The sequence below is a fragment of the Molothrus ater genome, chromosome 6 (assembly GCF_012460135.2).
Source record: "Molothrus ater isolate BHLD 08-10-18 breed brown headed cowbird chromosome 6, BPBGC_Mater_1.1, whole genome shotgun sequence".
Taxonomy (NCBI): Eukaryota; Metazoa; Chordata; class Aves; order Passeriformes; family Icteridae; genus Molothrus; species Molothrus ater.
The window spans coordinates 29,038,410-29,065,635 of NC_050483.2; the positions used below are offsets into that span (position 1 = coordinate 29,038,410).

The following is a 27,226-nucleotide window of genomic DNA, read 5'->3' on the forward strand; positions in this document are numbered from 1 at the left end:
TTTCTACTCCAAACTCTTCTGTACTTTATGTATGTGTCAGACCAGCGCATGTCTGACCCTGTCCTCCTCAGAGGGTAACCCACCCCTCACCCATTTCTCCTACCCTCCCAACCCCCCAGTTTGGCTCTTCAGAAGATCAAAACCCTATTATTTTCCTAGGCAGGACTAAAAAAGTCTTCCCAGCCATCATTACAGCTTGGGAAGCTCTTGGTTTCCAGGGCACTTTGGTGGTCATCACTCAGGGGTGCATGGCAGGGCTCCAGGGACACAGCCCAAATATCTGCTGCTACAAAAGCAGCACTAAGAGAGAAAGCCCCAAATCTTCTCCTTTTTATTGAGTTCCCACACCACTCAAACATCAGGCAGCATGGATAAGCAGTGGTTCCCCCACACCAGCTGATTTCCAGCATACCTTCACCCTCCTTTCTTGGACAGATGCTCTGGCACAGCTACTTTCTGTACACTCAGACCCAGCTGATCCTAGTTTGAAAAAGCTTCTGCCAGGTGAACTGGCAGGCTGTTAAGCTCTGATTTTAAAGTCTCCAAATTGGCTGGCTAGACTTCCTTTTTTCTCTCTTTTTTTTTCCCCTCTCTCTTGTTATTCTTCTATCTCTCTTTTTCTTTTTGCCCTCTCTTTTTGTTTTAAATAATATGAGGTTAGAAAAGCTTACCAGCCTCCTTGGGAAGTCACAATATTTGAAGCCCAGCAATGCACATGCTAGAAGACATCTGTGGGTGACGATGCCTCTTTGCCCTCAAGCCAGAAACAGAAGAAAGGTCTTTGGGAGGCTTATGTAAAAAACAGGCAGGCTGCTAGCTTAAGGAAAATAGCAAGGAGGGGGTAACAGGAAGAATTAATTCCCCACAACCCCAGCTATTTCTTTCAGCATGAAAGTCAGCCCATTAATTTCCAGGAAGGATACTTGCCTCCCTACCCAGCTGAGAAGGACTATTCCAGTCCTTTTCAAGTGGCACACCCCTACATCCCAGAAGCATCTCTGCCTGCTGCAGCAGCATCTCTCCTGAGGCAGCCCACAAAGCCATGCAGGGAACTGGAGTCTGTGCATCTGGGAACAAACCCAGTGAGAGACAGAGCAGGCACCAGGCAAGAAAGGACACTCTTTTCCAGTAGAGGAAGCAAAGGGGAATAAGAACAGGCTGAAACACTTATTTCAAAATGGATTTTATTCCAGGCATTAAATAGATTCTGGCACATGCTTTTTTTGAAGAAAAAGGAAAACTAATCTGGATTCCACATAAATTACATCTGGCAAAGTGCAACTTACAAGTGAGTGGGAAAAATAAACCTTTTGAATCCAATTTCTGTACAACAGTAGATTCAGCTCCTCTTAAATAAATTCCCATTGGTTCACAGCACAGGAAATTACAGGGGATGCTCTGATACAGTAACGGCTTTCTTTAAGGGTATTACCAACGCAAATTCTCTGTCTTGACAGTCTAGGGGGCTGTTTAAAATAAACAGGAAAACAAGGCTGAGCAGCTGCTTGGTCTGACTGTTACATGTAGTCAGTTTTCTTGAAGAAATCCTAACAGACACCTGTTACAAAACATGGCACTGGATGGACCTTGGGGAAAAAATAGAGATAAAATTGTTCTTTCTTCCCTTCAGTGCAAGGGAAGTGTAGAGTATGCTAATAACGAGTTTGAACAAGACTTTGTTTATTCCAAGAAGAAGTTCAGTTTGCCCACACTTGACAGCAGCCTTTTGTAATGTAACTCCTTTTCAGCAACTGCTAAAACACATTGGAAACCAACAGCTTCCAAAAGATGATGTGTGGGGAGGTCTGTGTTGAGCTAAAGCAATGCTTTAGCTGACAGAAGAGTGAGCAGCTGGGAGGTGACCTCAGGTGAACATGTCCAAAACCAGGTGAATTAAAAATGAAACTCCAAACTCCACAAGCAATTTGAGTTATTAACATCTAGCATATGTCCACCTTTGCCCTTTCCTCCCCCAGGCCACAGCACATGAAGAAGGAGTGTCCCATCTTCAGCAGCCCCAGCTTACAGCCCAGAAGGATGCCAGTTCACACTCTGCCAGGAGAGCAGTAGGAAAGAGGCACAAATAAATCAACATAGCCAGTCCAGGTGTGTCTGCCCCAGGAGCAGTCAGCAACCTCCAGCACGGGGGCCAAACACACAGCCACCATGCTGACAAGAGCCCTTTGCATTAGGGCTGGCCCAGAGCTTGGGGACTGTAAATAAGCAGAGCTTCTGTGGTCTGCAGCAGTCAGGAGCATTGTTTGTAGAAGAGCTGGGTCCTGGTCCCAGAGTGGTTATGAAGGAGGAACTGCAAGAAAGCTGCACACACACACAGTGGGAGCAGGGAGGAAGGAGGTAGTACCTGGTAGAGGAGTGAACATGCTGTTAGCTGCAGCACAAAAGCTGCTGGAGAGTGAAATGGGGGGAGGTCAGATGGCCCACTTAGGCTGTGCTTTGATGAAAACATGTAATCCTTTCACACTTCATTGTATACAGAGCTTACAAACAGTACCTGCTCAGTGGCCCTTCATCTGTCTTTGCATCAGTATTTTTCAGTCAGGTAGGTAAAAACTTGACTGTTCCTGTCTCCTACTGCATAATGATGCTATTCTGAAAGGACCATCTCCTGAAGATTCTTGTTAAAAATGCAGTAGCTAATAGGGTGGCATCTCTGCCCTCAATGGGTCTGTCTGGCCTGCTCTCATTCAATTCCTAGGCTATTTTCCTTCCTTCTCTGCCCTCTCCTAACCTCAGTGGTTCTGGCCCAAAGCATCTCTATATAGGAAAGAGAAATCACTGCAGAGTCAGTGCCCTCATTTCCACAGAGAAGAGCAGCTGCACCATTCTGTAAGGATCAAAAGGAACTCCCTTGTGAGTTTTCACAGTGCAGGCAGGTCATTCTTCGGGCTAATCAGGGCTGAGATGGGGATCTGATATCAAAGTGAAGGGGGAGACAGGATAAGAGCTCCGACACATGACTGGATTTAATTTTTTTAAACCAAGAACAAAAAAACATTGTCCAGTTTTCACACTAAGCACATGCAATATACGAAGAACATTATCTGTTTTTTTGTCAAATGTTTGGGCTAATACCAAACTAAGAGAAAGAATAAAAAACAGATACAAACATGATCAAAAGCAAACAGCTGTTCAGAATCCAAATGAACAACCTTTTTCTTCTGGACAGATCAGAAAGGATCCAGGCAAGCAATTGCCTAATGAAGATGGTCCCACCATCTGGTTCCCCTGTCAGGTTCTTGGAAAGGAGGGTTGGTTTACAAAATCAGTCTCAAGAGGAAAATTTAACAGATCTAGTTAGGAGAAAGTAAAGTTGTGGGGACTTTATTTGAATAGGTGAGCATCCCTTGGCAGGTTTGAAAACCCACATGTGGCTAGAGCTGACTGGTAGGTAACTGGGAGCAGGATTGGGATGCTAGCTAGAGACCACCAGTGCCTTTGGTATTTCCAGAACACAAAGGAGCCTCTCTCAGGGCAGCCCTACACTGTGGCAGCATTTGTGCAGGGGGCAATTTCAGCTTCACCAGCTAACCTCTCCCCAGGGTGCTCATCAGGAAGAGAGAGGGGTGTCAAAAGTAGAGCAGCCCCAATCCTTTTGGGGTTTTGTCTTTGTCCCTTTTGTCTTTCTCAAAGAGAGAAGGAAAAGCAACTAGACAAGGGAGTGGGTGGTTTGTCACGCCAGGCTCTGTTCACAGGGGCTATGCAGAGCTGGAGAGACAAGCATGAGAACTGTGGCCCTGCCCAGCCAGCAGCAAGAAGTCTGCCATGACCTAAGGGCTGTCCCCTTCTGTCTCTCACAGTGGGGATCTGGGTGGGCTCCTGCCACAGCCTGAGCCATGTGCAGCACATCTGTCTGTGTGTGCTGCCCACTGCCTTTGGGCAGTGGCTGGCAGCACCAGAAGAGCAGCCAGAGAACAGCCCCAACTCCCCTAACATCCCCAAGGGTTGGCACCTGTCTCTGACTGGCTCCACCAGAACATGGTACCCTGAACCTGCAGGACTGGGCCACTCTTGGAGGCAGGGCTGGCCTTCCACACATAAAAAAAGCTGGAAGGAAGACTTCAACAGGGAATAGTCCCTGAAACAATCCCCGGTTAGGCTCGTAGAACAGTGTCCCTTTTCAATCTCTCTTGTCAGCACTGCCCAACCTCAGCAGAGGAAGGAATGGGCCCACCAAAAAGAGGTGACAAACCTGCCCCCAGGATCTGCTAGCTCCTTCCCAACCTTTCCACTGATCATGATGACTCTTCTGGACAGTCCTCACTGAGAGACATATAGGTGCATGATGGTAGAGCAAAAAGCCAGGGAAGCCAAAGAGTTACCAGTGTTTGTACAAGCATAGCCTAAGCTACTGGACTGAAGGTTGTGGACTCTGGATGCAGAGAAAGGAAAGGATGGGGAGAGCTGCAAGTATGGGGCTGGGTCCTCCTCCATCTCTAGGTGCAGCTGTGCACAGGCATCAGCTACAAAGGAGAACTTAAGACAATAGATGGGAAGATTTTGACAACTGTCCTGATTCCTCTCACCCCCAGCTTCTTCTCTGAAAAGCTCAAAACCATCAAGTGCTCAGCTGAAGTGGTGGCTTACTGATGAGCACAATGAAAACATTTAGGGTCAGACATACAAAACCATTCCTCCCTCCCTGATCCCCTCTGTTCCCAAAGTCTCATGCACAAAGAAACAAGGAGATCTCTGTGCTACCATCATGTTGCTTGTAGCAGCTCCCACTGTTGGCCAGGTACACCTGCTTGGCAGGGGTTGGTCACCACTCTTCCAGTCTGGTTTTCCAGGCAGAGACCACTGACAAAGTGTTGAATGAAACTGCCTTTCATCTTCCACTTCTGTGAGAAGACAGAAAAAACAGGATGTTACTTCCATTCTCCTACAGAACCCTGACTTCAAGTTGAGGGTAATCCCAAGTAAATTCCAACAGCTGGGGAAAATTAAAATCTGGGCACAGGGCAGCCTCTCTAAATCACTGGGCTCCTGTACTAACAATAGCTGCAGTTAGGTAGGGTCAGGGTTTAGCTGAGTTACAGGGCTGGATGCTCAGAAGCATCTAGAAAGCAAACAACAGTAGTGGTCACAGCACCAAGCTCTGGCTGAATTCAAGAGGCACCTGGACAATGCTCCCAGGCACATGATGTGACTCTTGGGGTGTCCTGTGATGGGCCAGGAACTGGACTCAGTGATCCAGATGGGTCTCTTCCAACCCAGTGTATTCTATGATTGTGTGATGCTATCAACACAAAAATCAGCAAACAATGGCATTTTTAAAGTACATTATAGTCACAATTTCTGGGCCATTCTCTGTCCTGGACACCAAGATACCCACCAAAACTTGAAACCCTCCTATAGTTGTTTCCCAATCTAGGGAAAGCAAAGCACTGACATGTCTCCCAACACTGAAAGCAACCTGGCCATATAAAGCAAGAATCACACTTCCTAATGTTTGACTGGATCTCTCTCTTATCCATTGTTCCCTCATCTTTTCTTTAATCAAATTCAAAAGGTCTCATATACCTTTCCTGAAGGTCCACTTTGGTTGTGCTACTGACCAGGGAAAAAAAACAAGTCCTAATCTTGAATTTAAAATTCTGCTGGGAAAGGGCTGTACCTTCCATCCCTGCTGGAAAAAAAACCCAAACCTGAACACTGTGAATGATAATGAAGAGAAAAGTAGAAATGAGTCTGTGGATTTGGGATCTCCCAGATGAGGCAGTATAATTCATCTCCAGTGGGGCACAGCTGAGCTCAACAGGTTGAGAAGACTGAGGGGTTCAGGCTCCAGGGATTTTCCCTTTATTCTTTTCAGTCACACAGATGACCCAGTTAGAATTGTGGTCTGGGTGCTCAGTCAGAAAAGAGCTTAGGAATATTACGAGGATGTTTTGGCTAACTCATGAGACTGATGAAGAAAAACAGTTTGACAATATTGATGGACTCCAAGAATATTGCAGAAAAGATATGCAATGGAATTTTAGAATTTCCTGCAATATCTGGACAATGTCAAAAGCTACAAACATTTTAATTCTTGGGTAGCATAGCAAAAGGACTGCCACATGCTGTGTGGTTGAAGATACTCAGTTATATTCACATATGGCTGGTAGCTGTTATGTGTCTTGGAGGGCAGGGCAGTTGCAAAGCCCAGAGTAATCTGTTGCTCCTGTATCACGTATTTCATCAAGTCTAAATACCAGAGGCAGCATCAATTTGCAGTATTGCCAGCCCTGTCTGACAGGACAACACTAAAGGAGAGCTGTTTGTGCAGCAGGAAGAAGCTGATTTTAACAGAGAAGGGGGCAGAGGAATGCAGTGATGATGGACAGGAAGATACAATGCAGTCTTTGCACTACAATGCCCTCACCAGCTGCTGCAACTCACTGCCTACACAGGTCCCAGAGCCATCTGGCTCCCATCTGGCAGAAGCCTCCCTACGAAGAGCTGAGGAAGAGTTAATATCATGCAGCAGCAGCTGTAATGATGGAGTGCAAAGGAGGGGGTCTCTGCCCCTGGCAAGCTGTGCTCTGTGCCTGGCTGGTGCCTTTGCTGCACGACAGCCTCCCCAGCAGCGACTCCCAGTGCCACAGACACCCCACTGAAGAGCCTCTTGACCTTCTCCAAAGCACATCTACTTCCTTGCCCTCCACTTTCCCACCACCTCTCTGTATTTGTGAATTCTCACTCTCCATGTTCCACTGTGCATGTGTGAGAGGAAGCTGCCAGCTGCCTCTCCCACACACCCCACAGCTCACCAAAGACCCTGCTGCAAAAGAATATGCTGAGATTTGAGATGGAGAACAAGGCCAATTACCAAGAGGCACTGGTTTTCTTCTTTCTTAGCACCACTGGAGGCTTGCTCATGTTACTCCTTCAGGAGAGACCTGCTCTTGTGGCACCCATCCCTGCAGAGCAGGTACCCAACTGTGATGTCTGCAGGGAGAGTCTGCAGCAACAGGCTCAGCAGGACAGCAGTAAACATTCTCCAGAGCACATCTGCTGCTAACAAAATCAATCAGCTTCTCAGAGCCACACCACTGGAAAGCCCAGCATGTCAAGTCACCCCAGATCCTTTTGTTCAAAGTAAAGTGGGGTGGCATGGGGAAGGGAAGGAGGAGAGAAAGCAAGAGTTGAAGGTGAGGCTCATCTGGGCTGTGGGGAGGTGCCATGTATGTAGCTGTTATAAAGCATACCCACAGTAAAAGCCAAAGTAGGGCTCCTCATCTTAAATGCATGGGCTACTTCCAGAATGACAAATTTTACCTATTCTTATCAGACACTGTGCTTTTCTGCCCTTCATGAGATACCAGAGCAACTCCCCTGACTTCACCTGAACCTTTCACAAGGCCTGACTGCAGACCACAGGACTACCAAAGACAGCCCAACATCCTGCCCTGCAGGGACACATGATATCTCAGAGCTCCCAGGAGGGTGGGCAGTGGCAATGGATGGGAACAGGAGCCAGGACACTCATCTCCCACTGTCAGCCACCTCAGAAAGGAGCCATTTAGTCTAAACCAGTTGTGTGGTGACATAGTTATGGAGGGGTCCAAGGTACAAGCCCCTTCTGGGAGGGCCCAGCTTTCTCCACAGACCACAAGGGAAGCTTAGACTGGTAAGTTTTAAATGACAGCAGTAATGGCCACCTTTAGCAAAAAAAACCAAAACCAGAGTAGACACCTCCTGCATACAGGGAGTCCTCTCTTCTTCTACACCCAGACATTATGACTGGACTGTACGTGGAAGGAAATCTTTGGAAGATACAGGCATTGCACAATCTGAGAAATTTTGGCTTGAAAATCTTCTTTGGTCTCCCTTTCTTGTACAATGGAGATAGTACAGTTTACTGGTCAGAGTAGGTTTGGAGTGAAGATGGAGGAAGAAAAAAAAGAAACCATTTTTTCTTTGAAATATTGTGTTTTGATCCTCTTCCCCAGTGTCAACTCAAAATTGCCCCCAGTTTTTTTGCGTATCTCTCTCTTGCTGTTTTTTATCTATCATTTCAAATTGGTTTTAGGTGGCTGGATAGAAGCATTCCACATACAAAAAGTAAGAGAAAAGTCACAATAGCCAGTCTTCTTCTATCCAATATATACAAGAGCTGAAATTGTTTACGCTAGTCTAATTTTTCAGGGTAATCAAAAGTTTTTTTTTTTAACCCCCAGTAATCCAGGTAGTGCAGGGTTTCTCTCAAAATCCTAACTGTGAAACAATGGAATTGGCCAAGTTCAGGAGGCACAGCTGAGAAAGGCAAATTTTGTTCATGAGGACTGAGATACTTCAAACAGAAATGTATGGAGAGCTGATAACTGGACAAGCCAAGGATGCTGTAAGTTGTAATTGAGTGTATTTGCAGAGCCATGGGCAGCCTGAAGCTGGTCTTGAACATTAGATTTTAAATACACGAGCAGAGACAGAAGATGGAAAAAGCTCACATCAGCATCCAGCAAGTACTGTCTTCCTTTGAGCACTTAAATTTGTAAAACTAAATCACAACTAAGAGAAACTCTTGTCTCCTGAAAAGGACTTTCAAGGTATGGCATATTGCCAGTATTGTTTTACCTGCTTATTGTCATGAAGGTGCTGAGTCAGGTGCTTTCAAAATAGACAGGCTTTCTCTGCTTTTCTTTTTGGATACTCTATATAAAGTTGCATTCATCTTCAGGTAATATTCACTGAGAAGTAAAGTGGGAAAAATTTCCCAATGGCATACAAAGGGACACAGGATTTCAAATAGTGTTTGTCTCACCAGAACACTCAGTGTCCTCATTTTCAGGCTGAGGTCACATTCCTTCAGAACATTTTAATGAAATATAGCTGTTTAATAGGATTTCTCAGCATTTCTTGTTCTGTTGGGAAATATTGTGCCAATGTTTCTCATTTTCATTCTCTTGTTTTAGGGTCTGACTCTCACTTTGCCTTCTATTTGTCCTCACTATAACACAAATTAAAACACCACTCCTACTGTCAGTCAGAGCCAAAAAACAAAGCTGAAGGCAATAATTTATTGTGCACTCAACTAAAAATGCTATTCTCCAAATAACATTATGGATAACATCCATCTGCTTTGAAATCTAGTTCTGATTATGCAGAATGGCTTTTGGCTGGTCTTCTGCTAGCAGGTGCCAGCTGTTGCTGTTGAATGATCAACAGGATCATGTTGCCAAATAGATTTCATTTCTGGTTTCTTTCAACCCAAGGGAGTCTGAGAGCACCAAAAATCATCTGAAGTGTGACTATTGTCTCATATCCTCCTGCTTGCAAAATTCTAGACTTATTCTGAGGTAATAGTCTAAACACAAATCACAATATTCTAAAGCCTCTGCTGGAGTATTACCTATATGTCAAATGGACTGGTTTTAGCACTCAAAATTAACAAAAAATTATCTGTCCTTGGGACATGCTTAATGCAGAACAGCTGTGTAGCATGGGCACCGCTTCAGCATGTTTGAAAGCAGAAACCAACTTTAGGAGTTGTGTGATGCTGTCATAATGATCTAACCAATCTACTCCTGGGACACTAAAAACCAAAGCTACCACATATACCATCTTTTGTCAGAAATGTTGCTTTTTCATGACTCAGACACAGACATGAAATCTACATCCAGAAAAATCCAAACATCTTTCACCACAGATCTCTGATGACAGTGACAGGAAAGATGTTCAAAGCTGGACTTCCATTGCTTGGGATGCTGTATGTGTGATGCGTGTGATGCAAGGTGCCCACGCTCACCCTCCTCCACTCAGACCACATCACATACTCAGGGCGCTTACTTGTCATTTCCAGCTCTGCAAAGGAGCTCAGCTGCCCTTCCTGCACCCTCCATTCAGCTCCTCTGACTTTCTGAGAAGCCCACTTGAACTGAGAAGTGGGTACACGCATGCACAGTTTGGAAGCACTGCTCTCCCCCAGCATTTGCACTTTGGGCTGTGAGTAGCCATGGGGAGACAAGGCAAGCTGTAGAGCAGCTGAGGGAATTTGTTCCTTCCAGCTTTGCTCTTTCTTGGAAATCAACCTCTCAAATATCAGGAGGACAGAGAATGGAATAGTTTACACGATGACTGACTTCTAGCTAATTAAAATCTAATGTCAGTGTTAACAACAATTACTGTTGTGTTTATGGAAGGAAAGAACCATAACAACATTCCCTAGGAACACAACAAACTTGAGCATTGCAAGTAGAATTGGCTTTATAAGCAGAAATCAGAAATGGGAGTTTGGGACTACAAAAACAACCCCAATGTTTAAGAACATTTGAACTCAAATTACATTAAAAATTCAATGCACTTCTCCCACTTCACCCCACCTTATCCATTCAGCTGCAAGGCACTTTAGAATGGCAGCTGCAATTCAAATCCGTCTCTAATTATTTGAAATGCTTAAACAAAATCCTTGCTTAGAGTCAGTTGGTTAAATCATCTGCTAGGTCGAGTCCTTGGTGTAAGTGCAGTTTGCTCACATAAGGTAATGGAAAACAACAGATCACACTCTTAAGTGTGTGTATGTCTTTATAATGAGCCTGTAAATAATCAACACATCAAGACTCAATAAATCCTATTCCAGCAGCAGAATAAGCCTGCTTGTGTTACTGTGAATTAATCTCTCTTCTGGCTTCTGATGCAGCCTGACTCCACCCTTCTTGAGGGACCCTTGTCCTTCCATGACAGAGGAAGCAGGGAAGGACAGCTGATTTTGGCAGCTGCTGAAGTCCTCTCTGCTGCCAGGGAAGAAATACTGTGAGGCACATAAGGAGAAACTAAGTGACCTAATTACACAGCAATGGGATGAGTGATTGCCAACAAGAAAAGGAAGCAGGCAAGCACAGCCCACCTGGGATACCCTTGCAGATTAATCCAAACTCAGAGTTTTCCCAGTGTATTCATGGTGACAACTCTTCAAGGCATTTCTGCATTAACCAACCCTCCACAGGTCTATACAGGTTTTCCATAAATGTGCAGGACTGAATTTCAGTGCTTTCTTTCAGGAAAAACTAATTTCAAGGATTCATATAGTATTAGAAAGTACTGAAAAAATAAAATGCTGATGAGAACTGGTCAAAAGCTGAGCTGTCTTCTACATTTGGGTTATCAAAACAATGGACATGTCAGAAAGCACAGAGTCAGTACAGTCTTAGATGACAGAAAATTTGTTCTCTCTTGCTGTAGAGGGAAGCATGGGAACTAGGAATGAAACAAGTCCAATCTGCTGTCTGCCAGGGTTGTGTTGCTCCCTTTTGTGCTTTGCCCAGTTCTGATAAAAAGGCACATCACATCTCTGCTGAGGGCACCCCAGCCATTGCAGAGGCCATCCCTTAGCTAGTGTTGAAGGCAAAAGGACTGATTTGTCCTGACAGATCAGGGATGCACATCTTGGAAACAGCATAAGTCAAAGAGCTGCATTTTGTTGGGAACATTGCTGCTGTGTATTTTTTCTCTAGGGAGCAGTTCAGGTGGAACATGCAGTGCTTTATGTCAGTCAGTATCTCTTAAATGAGTTGCATGCACTCAGTTTTAAAGGTCTGCTCACATGTCCAAAGACAGCACAAAGAATACAGGTATCTCACTTCAAATTAAATAAACAAATGAGAGCACACACTATCCTTCCCTTAGGTATCTCAAAGCAGTTGCCTCACCCACCTCTCTTTGGTGCTATGCTTCATCCATGCACCAATCTGGCTGCACATAAACTCATCCAAGAAGCAAAGCTGGGGTGCTGCTGAGCGGGAGCCAGCCCTGCTGCCAAGGGCCCAGGCAGAGCAGACACTCACACACTGCACCTCCTGCTTGGTCACACACTCTCTCATGCATCCAAGCTTACAAAACACACCAGAGAGGGAGATGCAGAAGATGGGAAGGACTTTAATGTGCTTTGGTACTGCTGGGTTTGCCCCTGCTGAGAGAGAGGTGCACAGTTACCCACCTGTCTGCCGTCTTTTTGACTGCAAGCTTCCAGTGTGATTTGAGAACCAGTCGAGAAGGAGGCAATGGAAAGACACTTGTCCTGCTGTCTAATTAAAGGGTCACTGAATATCCACTCCTTTGGAATAAGAAAAAGGAAGGTTCCATTAGGATCCCAACAGTGATCAGATGAGGGAGAGAGAGCTTTTTCTATCAGATATTTTAAAAACCTCCATCTTTTGTTCTCTTCCTACAAAAGGCACCCTGGGAAGCACCTACCACAGCAGATGTCACTTGATCAGAAGTTTATGCTCAGGCTTGGTGCATCATCACCATTTCAAAGTCTGTAGCTGGCTCCTCTCACTATCTGAGGTGTCTGATTAACCCATGATCCCATGCAATTCTCTGCTCTGCAGCTTTACAGATGCATGCCTACAAAGCAAGGAGCCCTGACATACATGATGTGCAACTGCTTCTGCATATTTTACACACCAGATATGTTCTCTAACAGGTATCTGGGACCTATAAATTGTTAAGCAAAGCAAAACACATGCAAGCATATCCATATATCACCAGCACGCATAAGGGACATGTTGATTAATGTTTTCCTTCCTCTGACTAGATGAATACCTGATCCAATCAAATATTACTACTATACTTTCCCCAAGGAAGAGATATAAAATGCAGTAGGTTCCAAAGATTTCAGATGGTAATGACACAGACCAATGAGTCAGGTTGAATGGCACACTGAATGCTGGCTGCAAACTAGTTTCCAATTGTTAACAGATGTGCATATGTGATAACAGATGTGAATATGTATTTTCTGGCATAAAATACCCTACTGTGACCCTTAACTTTCTCAAGCTGCTTCGCTGCTGCTTTCAGTCACCAACAGAGAGTCTGAGTGCAGATCTTCAGCTTGTATATACCATCACAGTTCCACTGCAGTTAGGAGAACTGCACCACATTACTGCCACTGGGGTCAGCTATTTAAACTTTTTTTGTGCTTTATACCGGAACACATCTGCAATACAGCACAATTCAAGTCATCTGCAGCTACAACTGAGCTGGCAGAGCAAGGAATGTTTCTAATCCCAAAAAATCTCATACCCACATGCCAGGGTAGTAGCCACACACAGCCCCAAAATGATTCTCAATGAGTCTGTCACTCCCTGAGCATCTAAGCACCTGTTGTCCCTGAGAGATGAAAACCTTCACATTCTATGCCAGACTGCTGAGTCTGTTGAGCCAACAGAGCTCTGAGAGATGGCCTTCTTTTTCTGCTTACTACTGAAATCATTACAGGATCAAATTCCTTCTTCCTTCACCTCCATATCAACCCACCAAGGCCAGAGATGCCTCTTCATTCAGGTAATTAAAAGGGAAGGAGCAAAGCAGCAAACTGAAGCCTGCCTTACCTGAGTGACAGGTGGATTGTTCACCGACCCTTTACAGTTTCCCATGCCAGCCAACACAGTCCCTGTGGTATCCTGTGCCTGAGACTCCAGACAGTTTCCTCCTTGTCTAATTATTCCTGGAATCAACTCTTTTTCAGGAATTCTTGAAATAAAATGACAGTTGCATGGTACTTCATACACAGAAATGACCAAATTACTTGCACATTTATATGGGCTTAATTGGCCCCTGACTGAACACAGTTCCCTATATTTGACAAAAAATTAACAATATCATGCTGTCCACTGGAATTATCTGGAGGAAGCAAAAATCAAGAGAGAACTTGGTCAGAGGACTAGTACTTTTGTTTCAGAAGGCATACCAAGCTCTTTAGGGGTACCCTAAGCAGTTTCATGTGATGATTTTGAAATTCTGAAAGAGGCTGTTTCCAGCAAAAAGCCATATCCACACTGATTTGCTCTGCTTCTTCCTCCCCCTTTTCCGTCTTCTCCCCAGCTAACACATATTCTTGCCTCACTGGTAGGAATGCAGGAAAGATCTGTCAAGGCCAGACTGCAGCTGGATGTTTCAGCCTCCACTCACAGCCACAGACTGAGGTGGAGGGGCAACACAAAGATGTGTTGCCCTTCCTGAGCTATACACATGTGTGCTGGTTTGCACATGCCAACAACACAGCTCTACCCAGGCTGCCTCCCAAGCTGGGCAAGGACACAACACTTCTGTGTCCTGACCCAGGGCAAGGGAAGCCACAGGGACAGCTGGTTCTGGCATTCCTTAGAGCCTTCTCTGAACCACCCAAACCTCTGCACTGAGGCTGTCCAGTTCTATGTGGCTCAGCTCCCTCCAGACAGAGCATCCAGTGGGCAGAGACCAAGTCAAAATTGGGAGGGGTGTAGTGGACTGGCTCTTGTCTCCACCCTACATTCTGAGAACACCACTGTTGCACACCTCCGAGGGACAGCTGTGTGGGGCAGAACAGAAGGCAGACCTTTTGCAGAGCTGTGACAATACAAGCCAGGAAAACACAGGAGGTTTCTCACCAAAAAGAAGAACAGAGAAAACCTTTTCCAAGCATAAGTCTCTCTTTTACCCACTGTTGTCAAGGCTCATGTTCCCATTGTGAGCCACTTCCCAAATCCCTCAGAGATTTCTACAAGTAAAGAACTGACTCACTTGAGCTCGGGGTAGACGTTCTCCAGATACCACTGGAAGGATTTACAGTTCAGCTTGTGTCGCAACTCCACTCGGTCTGCAATGCTGGAAACACAGGCAGTTTGCTGAGAATAAGGCAGTGAACAAGAGGGAGGGGAACAATGAAGACTGGCCAGGAGGTTTGAGGGAAATTACATTACTTTTTGCCATTACTCATTCTCCCACATAACTGTTGCTGGGTTCAGGGCACTGGCAGTGACCTGAGGTGAAGATGAGGAGAGAGGCAAGTGGCAGGGAATAGAAATGGAAAGGAAACACCTTCAGAGAGCTGTTCTTGCGCTTCCTTTGGCTCAGAGCAATGGCAGGGCCCAGGTCCTACCTTGTTAAATAATACATTGCAGTAAAACTGCTGTAAGATCAGGAAAGTGTTTGTGCCTCTGGGTGCCCCTGTAAGAGACATACCATGAAACCTGCACAACATCAGCTGCTGAAAAGGCCCAGAAAGTGTTTGTGCTCAGGTACATTCAGATCATTCATCTGTGTGTGCTAAAACATGTCTCTAGCTCATGGCAGCAGGTCTAAGCTGAGGTTGGAGAACTGAGATCTGAAGAACTTAATTATTTGTTCTTAAGCAGTTTGGGGAGAGGGTGGGAGTAAAAGGGGACATTAACTCAGTAGCTGTCTGCTGTGGCAGTCCTGCTGATTTGTCTGGCTTTAGCTGGCTGAAGAAGAGGATTTCCCTCCAGCAGTCCTACTGAGCAGTGAAACCAGGAACTCTTATCTTTAAGCTCTAACACTACATTTGTGTGTTGGGAAGGAATTTCAGTGATACCCATGTACCTCTCCATCCTCAGCCCACAGAGGCCACTGTACATATACATGAGGTCACATACCTCAGGGGAACATTCTGAGATTTTATATCCACACTGGAATTGAGGGGAAGGAGGGTCCATTTTAGGGCCAATTGTCAGTGATGGTGTCAAAGGTATTTGCACCCTAAGATCTAGACTTAATGCAGGTTCACAGAGCTGTTACTACAGGAGATTACGTGAAGTCTTATGCTCTGCTCCAGCTTTTATTCATCTAATGCTGTCAGTAAAGTCACTAGGAAGTCTGTGCAAACAAGAACTGCAGACTTTGCCACTAAAAACCATGAGCAATAGATCCACACACAATATGCAATCGTCTGTTTCCTTCACAAGCAGCAGGGTTACTTGCTATGTGGTCCCAGTCCAGCTGCTGCAGTCAGCTCAAGGACTGATAAATTAGGTTGGCAAAGCTATTTTTATGAAGATATGCAATGCATCATGATAATAAAGAAAAGTGTACAGCAATAAAAGTGACCTGGTTGTCATAAATAAGTAGGAGATGCATCATTATCCTGTGCAAACACATTTGAGATACAACCACATTTGGCAAGTCCCTACACTGATACAACAATAGCCTTTTGTTCACAGGCAGATAAAACCCACAGAAATGCAGCACTCCTGGGATTTTTACACTTATTTGGGAGTCATGGGAGTTTGAGAGCACAGACAGCAAGCTCTCCTCTCATCCCAGGTTTGGTGTCCATCACTGATTTCTGGGTCACAGAGAACTGTTAAGCTGACAAAATGAATCCCATGTGGCCTGAAAACAGCTTTAGCAAAGGTGCTGTAAGAAGCACAATTCTGCAGATTGTGTTTCTAAATCTTACCATTAGCCATGCTCTCTCCTGCTCTACAAACCAGGCAAACTACCCTCCATCCATCAGGAAAGTGGGGAGTGCACCAAGTGCAACATGCCCCATGTGCCAGCCAGCCATACTTGCCCTGGGATTCTCCATCTGCACAGGAACTTAAGCTCAAGCTCAAGATACAGCTCACATTTCCACAACAGCTGCATGCTGTGATAGAAAAATATTCCTGTCTAGCCACTTCAAATGTCTGGTCTTTTAATTTCATTATAGATCCCTTTGGCCTTCTGCTAACAAATGATTTATGCAGTGTTACTGGGGAAAAAATTAAGTGAATTAGAAGCAAACCTCATTAGCCACACACTCAAGCTACAACCTCCTTGTCAAGGCAGGCATTCAGAGCACCTCTATTTCTCACACATAGCCCCAGAGAAGACCTAAAAACTACTTCTTGCTACCAAGGGGTTTACCAGAGCCCTCCTACCAAGGTCTGGGGCAGCTTACCTTCCAAAGGCCTTGCCGATAGCCGAGGGACGGGCCTCGTAGTAGTACTGCTTGTACTCATCCATCCACACCTCCGCTGTGCGCTTGGTGTTCCTGCACCAAGGGGGGAACAGATGCTGTGCTGAGGAGAAGCTCTGCTGCAGAACCTGCCCTCCCTGCCCTCCCAGGAGCAGGCCCTGCGTGGGCAGACCCCCTATACCTCAGCAGGTAGAGGGGGACAGTCCCAAACATGAAACTGAGTAGGCGGTATGGGTGGGTAGAGATTGATTGTGTTAAGTCTACGAAGCCTTGCAAGAACACTTCAGAAATTAAACATTTATTAGCCACAGTTTACCATTACTTTTTTGCATGTACTTCCTTTGCAGAGACACCGGGCCTGATTGTCACCAACACACTCATTTACAGTATCCCTTTTCCCAGATTAGAATAACATTTTGGGATACTGCTTGGAAAGCAGCTCTGTCTAACATGTAACCTCCTGTCCAAATCAGACTAGCTTCATATTAGGTCATGCTGTTCAGGGTCTTGACTGGTTGAGTTTTGAGATGTCCAATGATGGAGATTTCACCACCCCCTGGGGCCCTGAAGCAGTGCTTGACCACTTTCATTGTCAAGCCCTTCATCTCATCTCTCTTCTCTTCCCAGCTGTGCTGCAGTAGAAGTTGTGCTCAGGGTTTATCTTAGAGCATGCACAGCTCAGAGACAACAGAGATGTCCAAGGGCTGCTGATACCTCCACACACGTCACAGGGCAGCATCTGTGAATGGCCAGGATGTCTCTCTGGCATACTGTTCCCCATGCCCCTCACCAGAGACTGAGAAGGAATGAGAAACACTAATACCAACAGCAGAGAAGGGAACAGGTTTTGTTCACAGAAAACAGCAACTCATCCTTCCCTTGAGAACAGATGCTCAGCCACAAGCTGTTCTCCATTACCAGGGAAAAGCACAACAGAGAATTCAGACTTATTTAGACATGCCCAAGACAAAGGTGGCCTGGCTGCTCCCGGGAAGTACCCAACACCTACTTGATGTAAGTCAGCGCGTTGCCCTCAGGGAAGTCATAGGGATGACGCTTCCTGAACACGTGTCCCACTCGACTGCAGGGAACAATCTCCAAGCTGCCACCACACATCCACACTCGGAAAGAGAGCTCTGGAAGAGACCCCAAGAGTCATACAGCTGCAACAGCCCTGAGAAGGGCAATTTTCTTGCCCTTCTGCTCTAGGTGTATTGCCTGCATCAGTAAAATCAGGGAAAGCAATGCCATGGTGAGAGCAGAGAAACTGTCCTCCCTTTGTTAAAATGGAGGCAACTATTGCAGCTCAGGGACTTCCAAGCCTTCTCCAGTCCTGCTCCTCTTTGGTCTCGTTTCAGTGAGACACCTTTGCATTTGACCAGGTCTTCAAGGCTGCTCAGGATGGCATCTGGCAACAGACTGAGACCAATCCCACACACAGCCCCTGTTTCAGACTTTGTTACTGTCATCCCTGCACACAGATAGAATTAGAAAGGAAGAACTTACTGTGTAAAGCAAATCATGTGAGGAAGAAAGGGAGTTTAGAAGATAAGGGGAAAGAACAGAACAAGATGAGGGTACAGGGAGTCAATGTCTAGAGTTCAGTCCTCTCCCTCATACCTGTATGTTATCCACCCTGCAATAGTTCCTTCTTCTCATTTTTGGTTGGCTCTATTACTAATGAACTAGAGCAACTGACTGTGTTGGAGTTGCCTCTGCTGGGGCAACTGCTCAGAGCACATACCAATCTCATAGTATGACTCTGAAAATACAGAGAAAATCCCTCTACTTGAAGAAATCCACCCTATCCTGAAACTAGATTCAACATTTTGCTAGAAGATTAGAAGAGCATGGAGCTTTGATGGGCAGGCACTTATTTGCATGACAGAAGGCATGTGACCTTGCTCAAGCTTTTGGGTCTGTCCTCACTGTTTTAATCACTGCCACACCAGTAGGGTTTTGCACTTTCAATTCATGTGGTGATAAAAAGAGAAGGAAGAAGGAAAATGAAAATTAGCTGGGTGGTTTGGTTGTCTTTACCAAGGGGGCTTCATATTGTATAGACTGATTACTTCAAAAACTTGACTCAGCTGGGATCTCCCTCCAGTAATGCCGGATTTATGCAGCTCTGATGCTTAGAAATGAAAAAGAAATTATGTATCCAGATCTAACGGATGTTTGAAACCATGTACACACACTAACATCTTCCCAGCCTTCATCTTTCTCCATAACTTTCCTCTCTGCATACTGAGAGGTGGTTCAAACAGTGAGTTGCAGGGAGGGGGGAGATGGTGTATCTAATGCAGCTTCTCAGTAAAAGACCTCATTTGATTAGAATGCATTTTGTAGTATTTCTTACTAGCACTTTTCTTTCCTGACTCTTATCCAGAGCTAATTATTTTCAGATTCTTTTTAACAGGGAGTTCCAGATTTGAAGAGAGGAAGGGTTTTAGGAATGAACAAATAGCAAAAAAACTCCAAGACATAAGTTTCTGTGTGGTGATGTGTCCAGCTGACATCTGCTCTCCTGGAATGAGCTTCTGACTCACTCTGGGCTACAACAAAACCAGAACTCTCAGTCTGGCATGTGTAACTTGAAAGTGATGCCCATTTCCAAAGAGAGAATTTCTCACACCATCTTAGACAGAACCACTCTCTCATCTACAAATGAGGACCTAATTCAAACAGTCCCTTCCCACCCAAAATTGTAGTATTTAGTATAAATAATGTTTCAGAACATTATCAATATTTTTCCTTGATCAGAAAACCCAGTTTTCAATTAAGTACAGTAAACTGTTTTTTAAGAGGTTAAATTAACCATTCTGAATTCTTCAAGGAAAATTAATACATTTTGTTGTCAAATCCAGGTTGGTTTCTATCCCTCTGCTTTCAGCAGCAACAGACTTGACGGAGGATGAGGGACAAGTGACAGAAGACACTGAGTTTACAGAAAAACCTCCTAACAAGGCAAAACTGGCAAGCCCTGTACATGTGGCTGAGTCACATACAGCCTGGCCCAGCCACTGCCAGGCTTTACAAGAGCTATTTCAAGGAGAATGAAGCAAATTCTGTGGAGTGATTCTGTGGTTTTGATCAGCTCTATATAGAAGAATGGCTGTGAGCATGCAAATAATTTACTGCTACTTATGGCAGAGAGCTCTACTTAGCATCATGCTACTGACATAAGGACCAAACTACAACACTGGACTCCCAGCTGGGCAGAAGAATATTAAGAAATATTCCTTCTCCATCTTTGGGGTTTACAGCTTCTACACAGTCCCAGCTCAGAGGCTGGCAGCATGGCCAAGTGACTGGCTTTGCAGCTGGAGCAGGGCTAGTGATGGCAAGGAGCTGAGCTAGACTCTGCTCCTGAGGCACATAAGGGAGGAATCTTCATGCCTGGGTTAAAGCTTCCTGTGACTTCTGCCACAGTGCTTAGCTGATGCTACCAGGACTGCTGAGATTCCTATGCAAGCACCACTTCATATCTCTTTTTAATATAACGAATACCATAAAACTGAATCAAGATTTGGGAAAGCAGAGAACACTCATTATTAGACATTTTGTTTTTAAAAGGTGGTACCTTGAGAGTCTATTATCAGCCCAAGATATTATTTAATGGTTTTAGAAAGCATCTCAGAAGGAGGCAGCTCTCCCAGCTGTGTTCAGAGAAACAAAGGCTTCCTCTTCCTGACTATTTCATTTTTTCTAATTGGTTCTCCAGGTGCTAGGAAATACCATACAAATCCTTCTTTGAGAGCTTTTATGTAAATAAAATCTGTGACATTTATGGAATCTATACAAACAGATTTTTTTATTTGTTGCAGTGTTAGCTACAGAGAAATCTACTTAAGTTGGTTACAAAAAGTAAGGCTTTTATCTTCTCAGCTCCATCTGCACCATTTCTAAATTAATGCCCCAAATACTTGAGGTATCCATGAACCTCTCTTTAACACTCATCTTGCTTTTATCATTAACACCTGGTGATATTGCAGCATCCCTTCACACGGGGCCAAGAGAGATGCCTGGCATATCTGTGCCACTATTAAGTGCAAGGAGATGGGTTTAAGCACCATACTCTAAAACAGCATGTGAGTGGACAGACTACACTGAATTCCTCAGATGTTTGTGATGCCCTAGTCTGCTTCTAAATGTTTGCATTCTGAGTCTATTTGTAACCAAACTCCACTTACAAAGAGGCTTGTTAAATTAGGAAAAATATCTCTCTGAGCTGAGAGAGCAATTCAGATTTATCTGCAAGAGAGGAACAGGTATAAGAAGAGGCTGCAGGAGTGGCAACACAGAATGTCATGTGAAGAACTAGAGGAATATTCTCCAAAAACAAGCAACAATTTAAACATCAGGAGGCTCCTCTTTCTTTCTTGTACTGTGGAAGCTCCTGTATAATAGCACATATGCCTGTAGGAGAGTGTAGCCCTGACCACACACACTTTATGCTGACAGTGATTCAGATCTGACCCCCTTGGGGATTACCTGATTACGTCCCTAACCTTACACTGACATGCTGATCAGATCTCTCACCAAAAAAAAGCTCTGGTAAGCAATGAAGACTGGGAAGCAGTTCTGCCTTAGTGTGTCATTTCCTTGAAACATCCTCAACTTACCAAAATTTTCTCCTCCCCAGATGTCCATTTGAGTATCATATTTTCCCAGGTGGTTAAACCAGGACTTGTCAATCACAAAGATGCCTCCTGCTATGACAGGGGTTCTGGAGGAGAAAACAGAAATCCAGAAAAAATAATCATGCATATATGTAGCACCACAAACCTAATTTTAAAGGGCAGACAATTTGTCCAGGCACCACTAATCATACCTCATTTAAAAGAGAAAAACAGTAGAGCTGGAACATGAGCCTGCTGCAGGTTTCTGAGATGCCTCTCACTAGATCATCCTCATGCCTTTGTTACTTGGTCTTGCAAGCACTACAAGAGTAATGCTGTGTCTTTTGCATTTATACAAATATGCACAGTGTGAAGGAATGATGGGCACTGTTTGATGACTGTGTTCACCAATTAGACATGGTGTGACAGGCTGCTGCATGTACTGCTCTGCTGTTAGCAAGCTGGTTGCCTCTGGAGTGTAAAACAGAAGCTCACAAATCACACAGAGGAATTAAATTATACTTTTATATTACAAACGGGGAGCTGTCTGCCTATAAAGACAAGCACCACAATTCTTCATATCAGGATTTGTTACATTCTACATATCTCAGAGCCATGTACCCTGCAGTGAGGCTGGCAACAACTGCTCCAGCCAACAGAACATCTTTTGTCTGTGGACATGCAGATTTAGTAGTGGGAGTAATTCTATGCCCACATTACTAGGTAAGACTCAGTTTTCTGATCTGCTTTACCCATGCAGGATGACTGTTTATCTGCTTCATTCTTTAAGTTTTCATCTGAAAGATGAAATTAAAAACACCCAAAGCAATTTCTGAGGCATTCAGACTGTTGAGTTAGGGAGAACACAAGAACAAACATACAGAAGAAGAGGTGGCTTGTAGAGGTGGTGTGCATGATAGTAAATAATCACTATTCTTACAAAATTCAGAGAGCAGTACTCTCACATTTAGGGTATAGACCTCAATGTATTCAGAAAATAACATGAAGAGTTTGTCATCATCAACATCACCAACACTGTGGCATTTTGTCCTCAGCAAGGCAGTCCCTGTACTCTCCTTGCCACACTGGTGAAGGCGTAGTAAAGGTATTTGGAGAAGTGTACCCCATGTGTCAGAGTGTACCTTATAGACTGAGTTGGGTCTGTTCTGGACATCTTCTGCTCTATAGGAATCTGTTCCCACTTAAAATGAAGGCTCCAGTCAAACCCTGAAAAGGAAAAAGACAAGCCAAATTGGTTTTCTTATTGTAAAAACAGTACTAATAGCTTTCAGTGATAGCCTGCACTGTTATATCACAGGCTGTCCCTATGTTCCTTCCCTGACCTCCCTCACAGTCTTCCCAAAATGGCAATAGCCTATCCTAATGTAGACCTCTCCAGCTTCTGTCTTGGCACCATCATTCCTTAGCACTACAGATCTCTCCTCAATTTCACTCCACACCTTCAGGAGAGTGTTGTCAGGCTGAGATGCAATTCTATTCTAGCCAGTTTGTTTTACCAAAGGCAAACCCTGTCTGCCAGAGTTATGAGGCTTTAATAAAGGACTTTGTAGGATGTGATATATTCTGGGAACAAATGCCTGCAGATCACTGTACCCACCATGTCTTTCAAGACTACCATGTACTTACAGATGGCCTATGGTGGATACTACAGCACAGCACAGTCACTAACTTTATACCATTGTTAAGGGTAGCCAAAGAACAGCTAGCCTTTGGCTGGCAAGCAGTGCAGAAGTGAGCCCCAGCCATAAAAGATGTAGAAGGGCACCAGGCAGTGTGGTGAACGCAGACACAGCTGCAAGGGGCTCAGCAATGAGGGGAGAGGTGTAAATGTTTTCCAGAAGATGCCACAAGATAGCCTGGCAGATCAAAGCAGCAACTGGAAGTGCCTTTCAGACTCCAGGGTCCATGCAGCATAGTGAGGACACAGTGAGATATTTCATCAATTAACTAAGTCCTGAAATTGCTACATGTTATGACAGTGATTCAAGGTCAAGAGGAAAATACTATTTGAGTTTTGTTCTAACTCTTCAAAAGATCTGACTTTGCAAGTTGCAGAGAACAAGGGAGAGATAACCCATCAGAAAGATCATCACTCTATTTTCATGGAAAGCTGAACAGAACACAACTTATTTATCATGCACCATCCCTCAGGTCAAACTTACATAAGCCATTCATTATACCCACCTCCCCTCAAATCTGCTGATGCTGCCAGGTAGGCAAAATTATCCAGGCTGATAACATCAATGATTGGACTCACCACTCGGGTATAATCCTGAGGGAGAGAGAGAAAGGGGGGGAATAAAGGGGTCAGGCTTTCTTGAATGTCCAGGAAAGCTGCCAGAGATCAGGAAACACAAAGCTGCACACGTAAATCTTTGTCTGGTTTCTCCAATATGGTTCTGGCAGCTGTGCAAGGGATCTGTGGCCACTAAATCCAAACATGGAGATGGTGATACCAGCCAGCTGCACTCCATGGATGTGGGGAATGGAGTCAGACTCCAACACCTAGGGATACTGCTAAGAAACAGCTCTTTATTTCCTGCCCAAGTCACAGGGCATCAATCACTGTCCCAAGGGTTTTGTGCTTGCTTTTGATATCTATTGACAGCACACCTTCTGCTCAGCCATTCAAATTAGCTCATTATCATCAGCCTAGAAATTATCAAACCCCTAATAATGTATTTAGCTAATAATGTATTTACCTAGGAAGTACTAGGAATCAAGACCCCACATTTAAGATTCATAGTGCAAACTTTATAATACATATGACACATTGTATACATTATAATATCAAGATATTGTGAGTACTTTATTGCCATTAAGGCATATAGACATTTACAGTTTTCTTTCGAAAACCTTTTAGTTAATAGAAGTCAAACAATTTTTCAACATCATGAGACAGAGCATTAAAAGACAGTGTTGTGACAGCTGCCATGTAAGATGAAATTGAGCTAGAAATGCCAGAAACAGCACCTTGTTATTGGACAGCTGCCAGCATCCATGCCTTTCCTATCAAACCTTCATTTTGTGCCTTGCAATAGCTCCTCATGATGTACCACACTTGGCTAGGATGGGACATCCTTGGTAAGAGGATTCATGCTTTTTCCCCTCTGAGCTGTTATGGTGGCCCAGCCAGAGTGTGTCTGCCCAGCTTGAGAATCCAGCACCCACCTGGCAGCCTGGTGTGCCAGCCACTACTCCAACCAATCAGTGCCAGGACTGGCTAGGGCAAGACTGAAATCTGTAATAGTATCTACATCAGAAATGCAGAAAGTAGGTCAGAAATAGGTTGACTTGAAATCCACTCACTAAAAAATTTGTATACTAGAGGTAGCAGACAGGCTTTTGCATTTTAGTTCCTTCTCTAAAGAAATGAATGAGATTCTGCTTAGGAACCCCTGTGCTGGTGCTGCAGCTTGACTTAAAGACCAATAAGTAAAGTAAACATTTATGGGCTTTATTGAACAAGTATAAAAAGCAGAAACATTTAATTCATCAATTCTGAAGTTTCATCTTCCTCTGCTCTCTCATATTAAGCTAATCAGACATGCTTACAAAGCATCATTAAAGCCTCCATCCCTTCTCCTAAGACCCATTACTTCATGGGATCCTCCTTTCAGAGGGGAACAATCACAGCCACTTGCAAGCAGGACTTCTCCCATCACCTCTCCCCTGCCTTTTCTTACAGCAGAGCTGTATGATCTCTCCCTCCAGCTCTGCAGTGCAGTCAGGGTGACAGCTGCTAAGATTTCTGCCTAATTTTCATTCTTCCAGCCTTCCATCAATCCTTTGCCAAGTGAACCATCAAAGGGAACATCCCTGCAGTCACAAGCAGCTTCTCTGTGACAGGAAGCTGCCTGCATGCAGGTGATGTATGGTGGCAGCTCAGTGGGAACATTAATAGAAGGAAAAATTTGGCAGTGACAAGGCAAAGGGGAGGGTCCAGCAGCAGGGGAGATGGAAACTATGGAAAAATTGCACCATGTATGCTGCCCAAGGGGATGTCCTACATACAGGTGAACATGTCAAGGAAGCACAATGCCTGCAAGAGACAAAAAGTACAAGTTGGTGGTTCCAGCATTCAGCATTGCATCCCATCACTCTGCACCTCCTGCCTTGTCACAGTGGCTGAAGAGAATCCCATCAGGGATCTCTCACCCACCTAGCTCAGGCTGTACCTTCCTCTGCAACAGCCTGCCTGAGGAGTACCTTGTTCTCACCAGTTCTGCTGAGGCATGTGAGGGCAGAGGATCCAACAGCACAGGCCAGGCAGCTCCACCCATCCCAGAGCAGGACATGGTGCTCACCTCTTTCACTCTCTGAAGCATTGGCTGCAGCCACTCGCTGTTGACTTCACAGTGACTGTCCAAGAAGGTGAGGATGTCAGCAGCCGCCACTTCAGCTCCTCGCACCCGAGAGCGAATCAGCCCTACGAAGAGAAAAGGACAGCAAAGGAGCAGGAAGGTTAGGAAAGGAAACATTTGAGCCTCCTTCAGAAAAAATACTTTGTGCGGCCATACCATGGAGACAGTCAGATGAGCCCTCCCAGCACACAATGAATGACCTCTCCTGTCACTTCTGTCCATGACACAGAACTTCCACCTGGCTCCTTGCCCTTCCCTTCCAGCCCTACCCACAGACACCTGGCTGCTGCCTGCTCACTCACTCTCCCATTGAGCACTCTGCTGCCTACATCACCAATTCCCCATGGCCAAATTCTTCTCTCTGCTTTCTGCCTTCCTTACTGCTTATCTGCTTTATTCCCATTTGTCCCTTATTCTGCCCTGCAGAGAGATCAGCCTGGCTCTCAGATGACTCCTTACTTTCTTACAGACCATCCAACTACGTGGGATGCTCTTTGTGAACTAAACAGTGATTTTTTGTCTCTACTTCTAGATCCTAGCTCCAAACCTGTTGTGCACTGACAGCTTTAGAAATAAGCTAGCACATGTGGGTCAAACTAAAGAGCAGCTGGGAAAGTCATTTATGCATTTAGCAGATAGATGAGAAAAAACTTTCCTTAATTGTATCTCTTTATGATAGATACATGATTGTTTTTCCTTCTCTCATGTCTCCTGCACAGCTTGTTATCTTGCACTTGAAAGTGCAAGAGTTAGCTTGTGGTTAAAAGGACGAGACTTACATCTGGATCTTGATTAATAAAGAACTTAAAATGTGGTCTTTGTTCCAGCCAAGGCCTCGGGACACCACTTCTCATTATTTAAGTATTACATGAGACCCCTGAAGCCTGAGAGTTGACAAGCTGTGTTCTCCCTCCACAGAACTTCCAAATGCTTAAACTGAAAAAATAAACTCTAACTATAAGAAGCAACAACTGTAAGCAGCTGGGAGGCAACCAGGGTCATGTGGAAAAATAGGTAAGATCTTTGTACTTAGAAAGCTTCCCACGCTCACCTTCTCGATGGGTGTTTCGTAGACACTTGACCTTTGGGATCTTGGTAAGGAGCTGGCAATCCTCAGCTTGGGGAAGGCAAAAAAGACATTTAGTGTACATGCATGAATTATTTGGTTTCAACAGAGAGCCCCAGCTAACTGTCTTCCTGCTTCTCCATGGGAGGGGAAATTCTGCTTTCACTTAACATCACAGTAATCAGTGTGATGGCCTCAATCCTGTTGTCTATAGAGCACACAGAAGAGCACTGCCTGCTGGCTGTCCTCATCAGCAGTCGAGCCCATGTTTCCCAATCCTCTGAGCAGCCAGGCCTCCAGCTCCCCTGCTCAGCACTTCCCAAGGACAATGGGGCATGTGCTGGCAGCATGGCACTGGGCACTAATGAAGAGGAGGGAACACAGGGAAGTGGGACTGCAAATCACCAAAGTGCCAAGGAAAAGAGAGTTCTGTAACATAAAGCGATCTTATCTGCTCTCTTTTCCTTCAGTG

The 27,226-nt window shown here is 44.8% G+C and overlaps 1 protein-coding gene across 4 annotated transcripts in view; it reads right to left on the minus strand.

The window, feature by feature from the left end:
- Positions 1–1,167: 1,167 nt before the first annotated feature.
- GALNT16 (polypeptide N-acetylgalactosaminyltransferase 16) overlaps positions 1,168–27,226 on the minus strand; it is a 75,826-nt gene continuing 49,767 nt past the window's right edge. For all 4 annotated transcript variants that reach the window (XM_036384318.2, XM_054515112.1, XM_054515110.1 and 1 more), the window contains 12 exons: positions 26,740–26,805; positions 25,632–25,753; positions 23,509–23,596; positions 22,446–22,530; positions 21,307–21,410; positions 17,691–17,817; positions 16,664–16,756; positions 14,506–14,589; positions 13,335–13,476; positions 11,939–12,055; positions 4,720–4,859; positions 1,168–2,362 (listed from right to left, as the gene is read on the minus strand). In XM_036384318.2, coding sequence (XP_036240211.1) covers positions 4,722–4,859; positions 11,939–12,055; positions 13,335–13,476; positions 14,506–14,589; positions 16,664–16,756; positions 17,691–17,817; positions 21,307–21,410; positions 22,446–22,530; positions 23,509–23,596; positions 25,632–25,753; positions 26,740–26,805 — 1,166 coding nt within the window. In that variant the 3' untranslated portion in view covers positions 1,168–2,362; positions 4,720–4,721. The remainder of the gene's footprint in view (positions 2,363–4,719; positions 4,860–11,938; positions 12,056–13,334; positions 13,477–14,505; positions 14,590–16,663; positions 16,757–17,690; positions 17,818–21,306; positions 21,411–22,445; positions 22,531–23,508; positions 23,597–25,631; positions 25,754–26,739; positions 26,806–27,226) is intronic.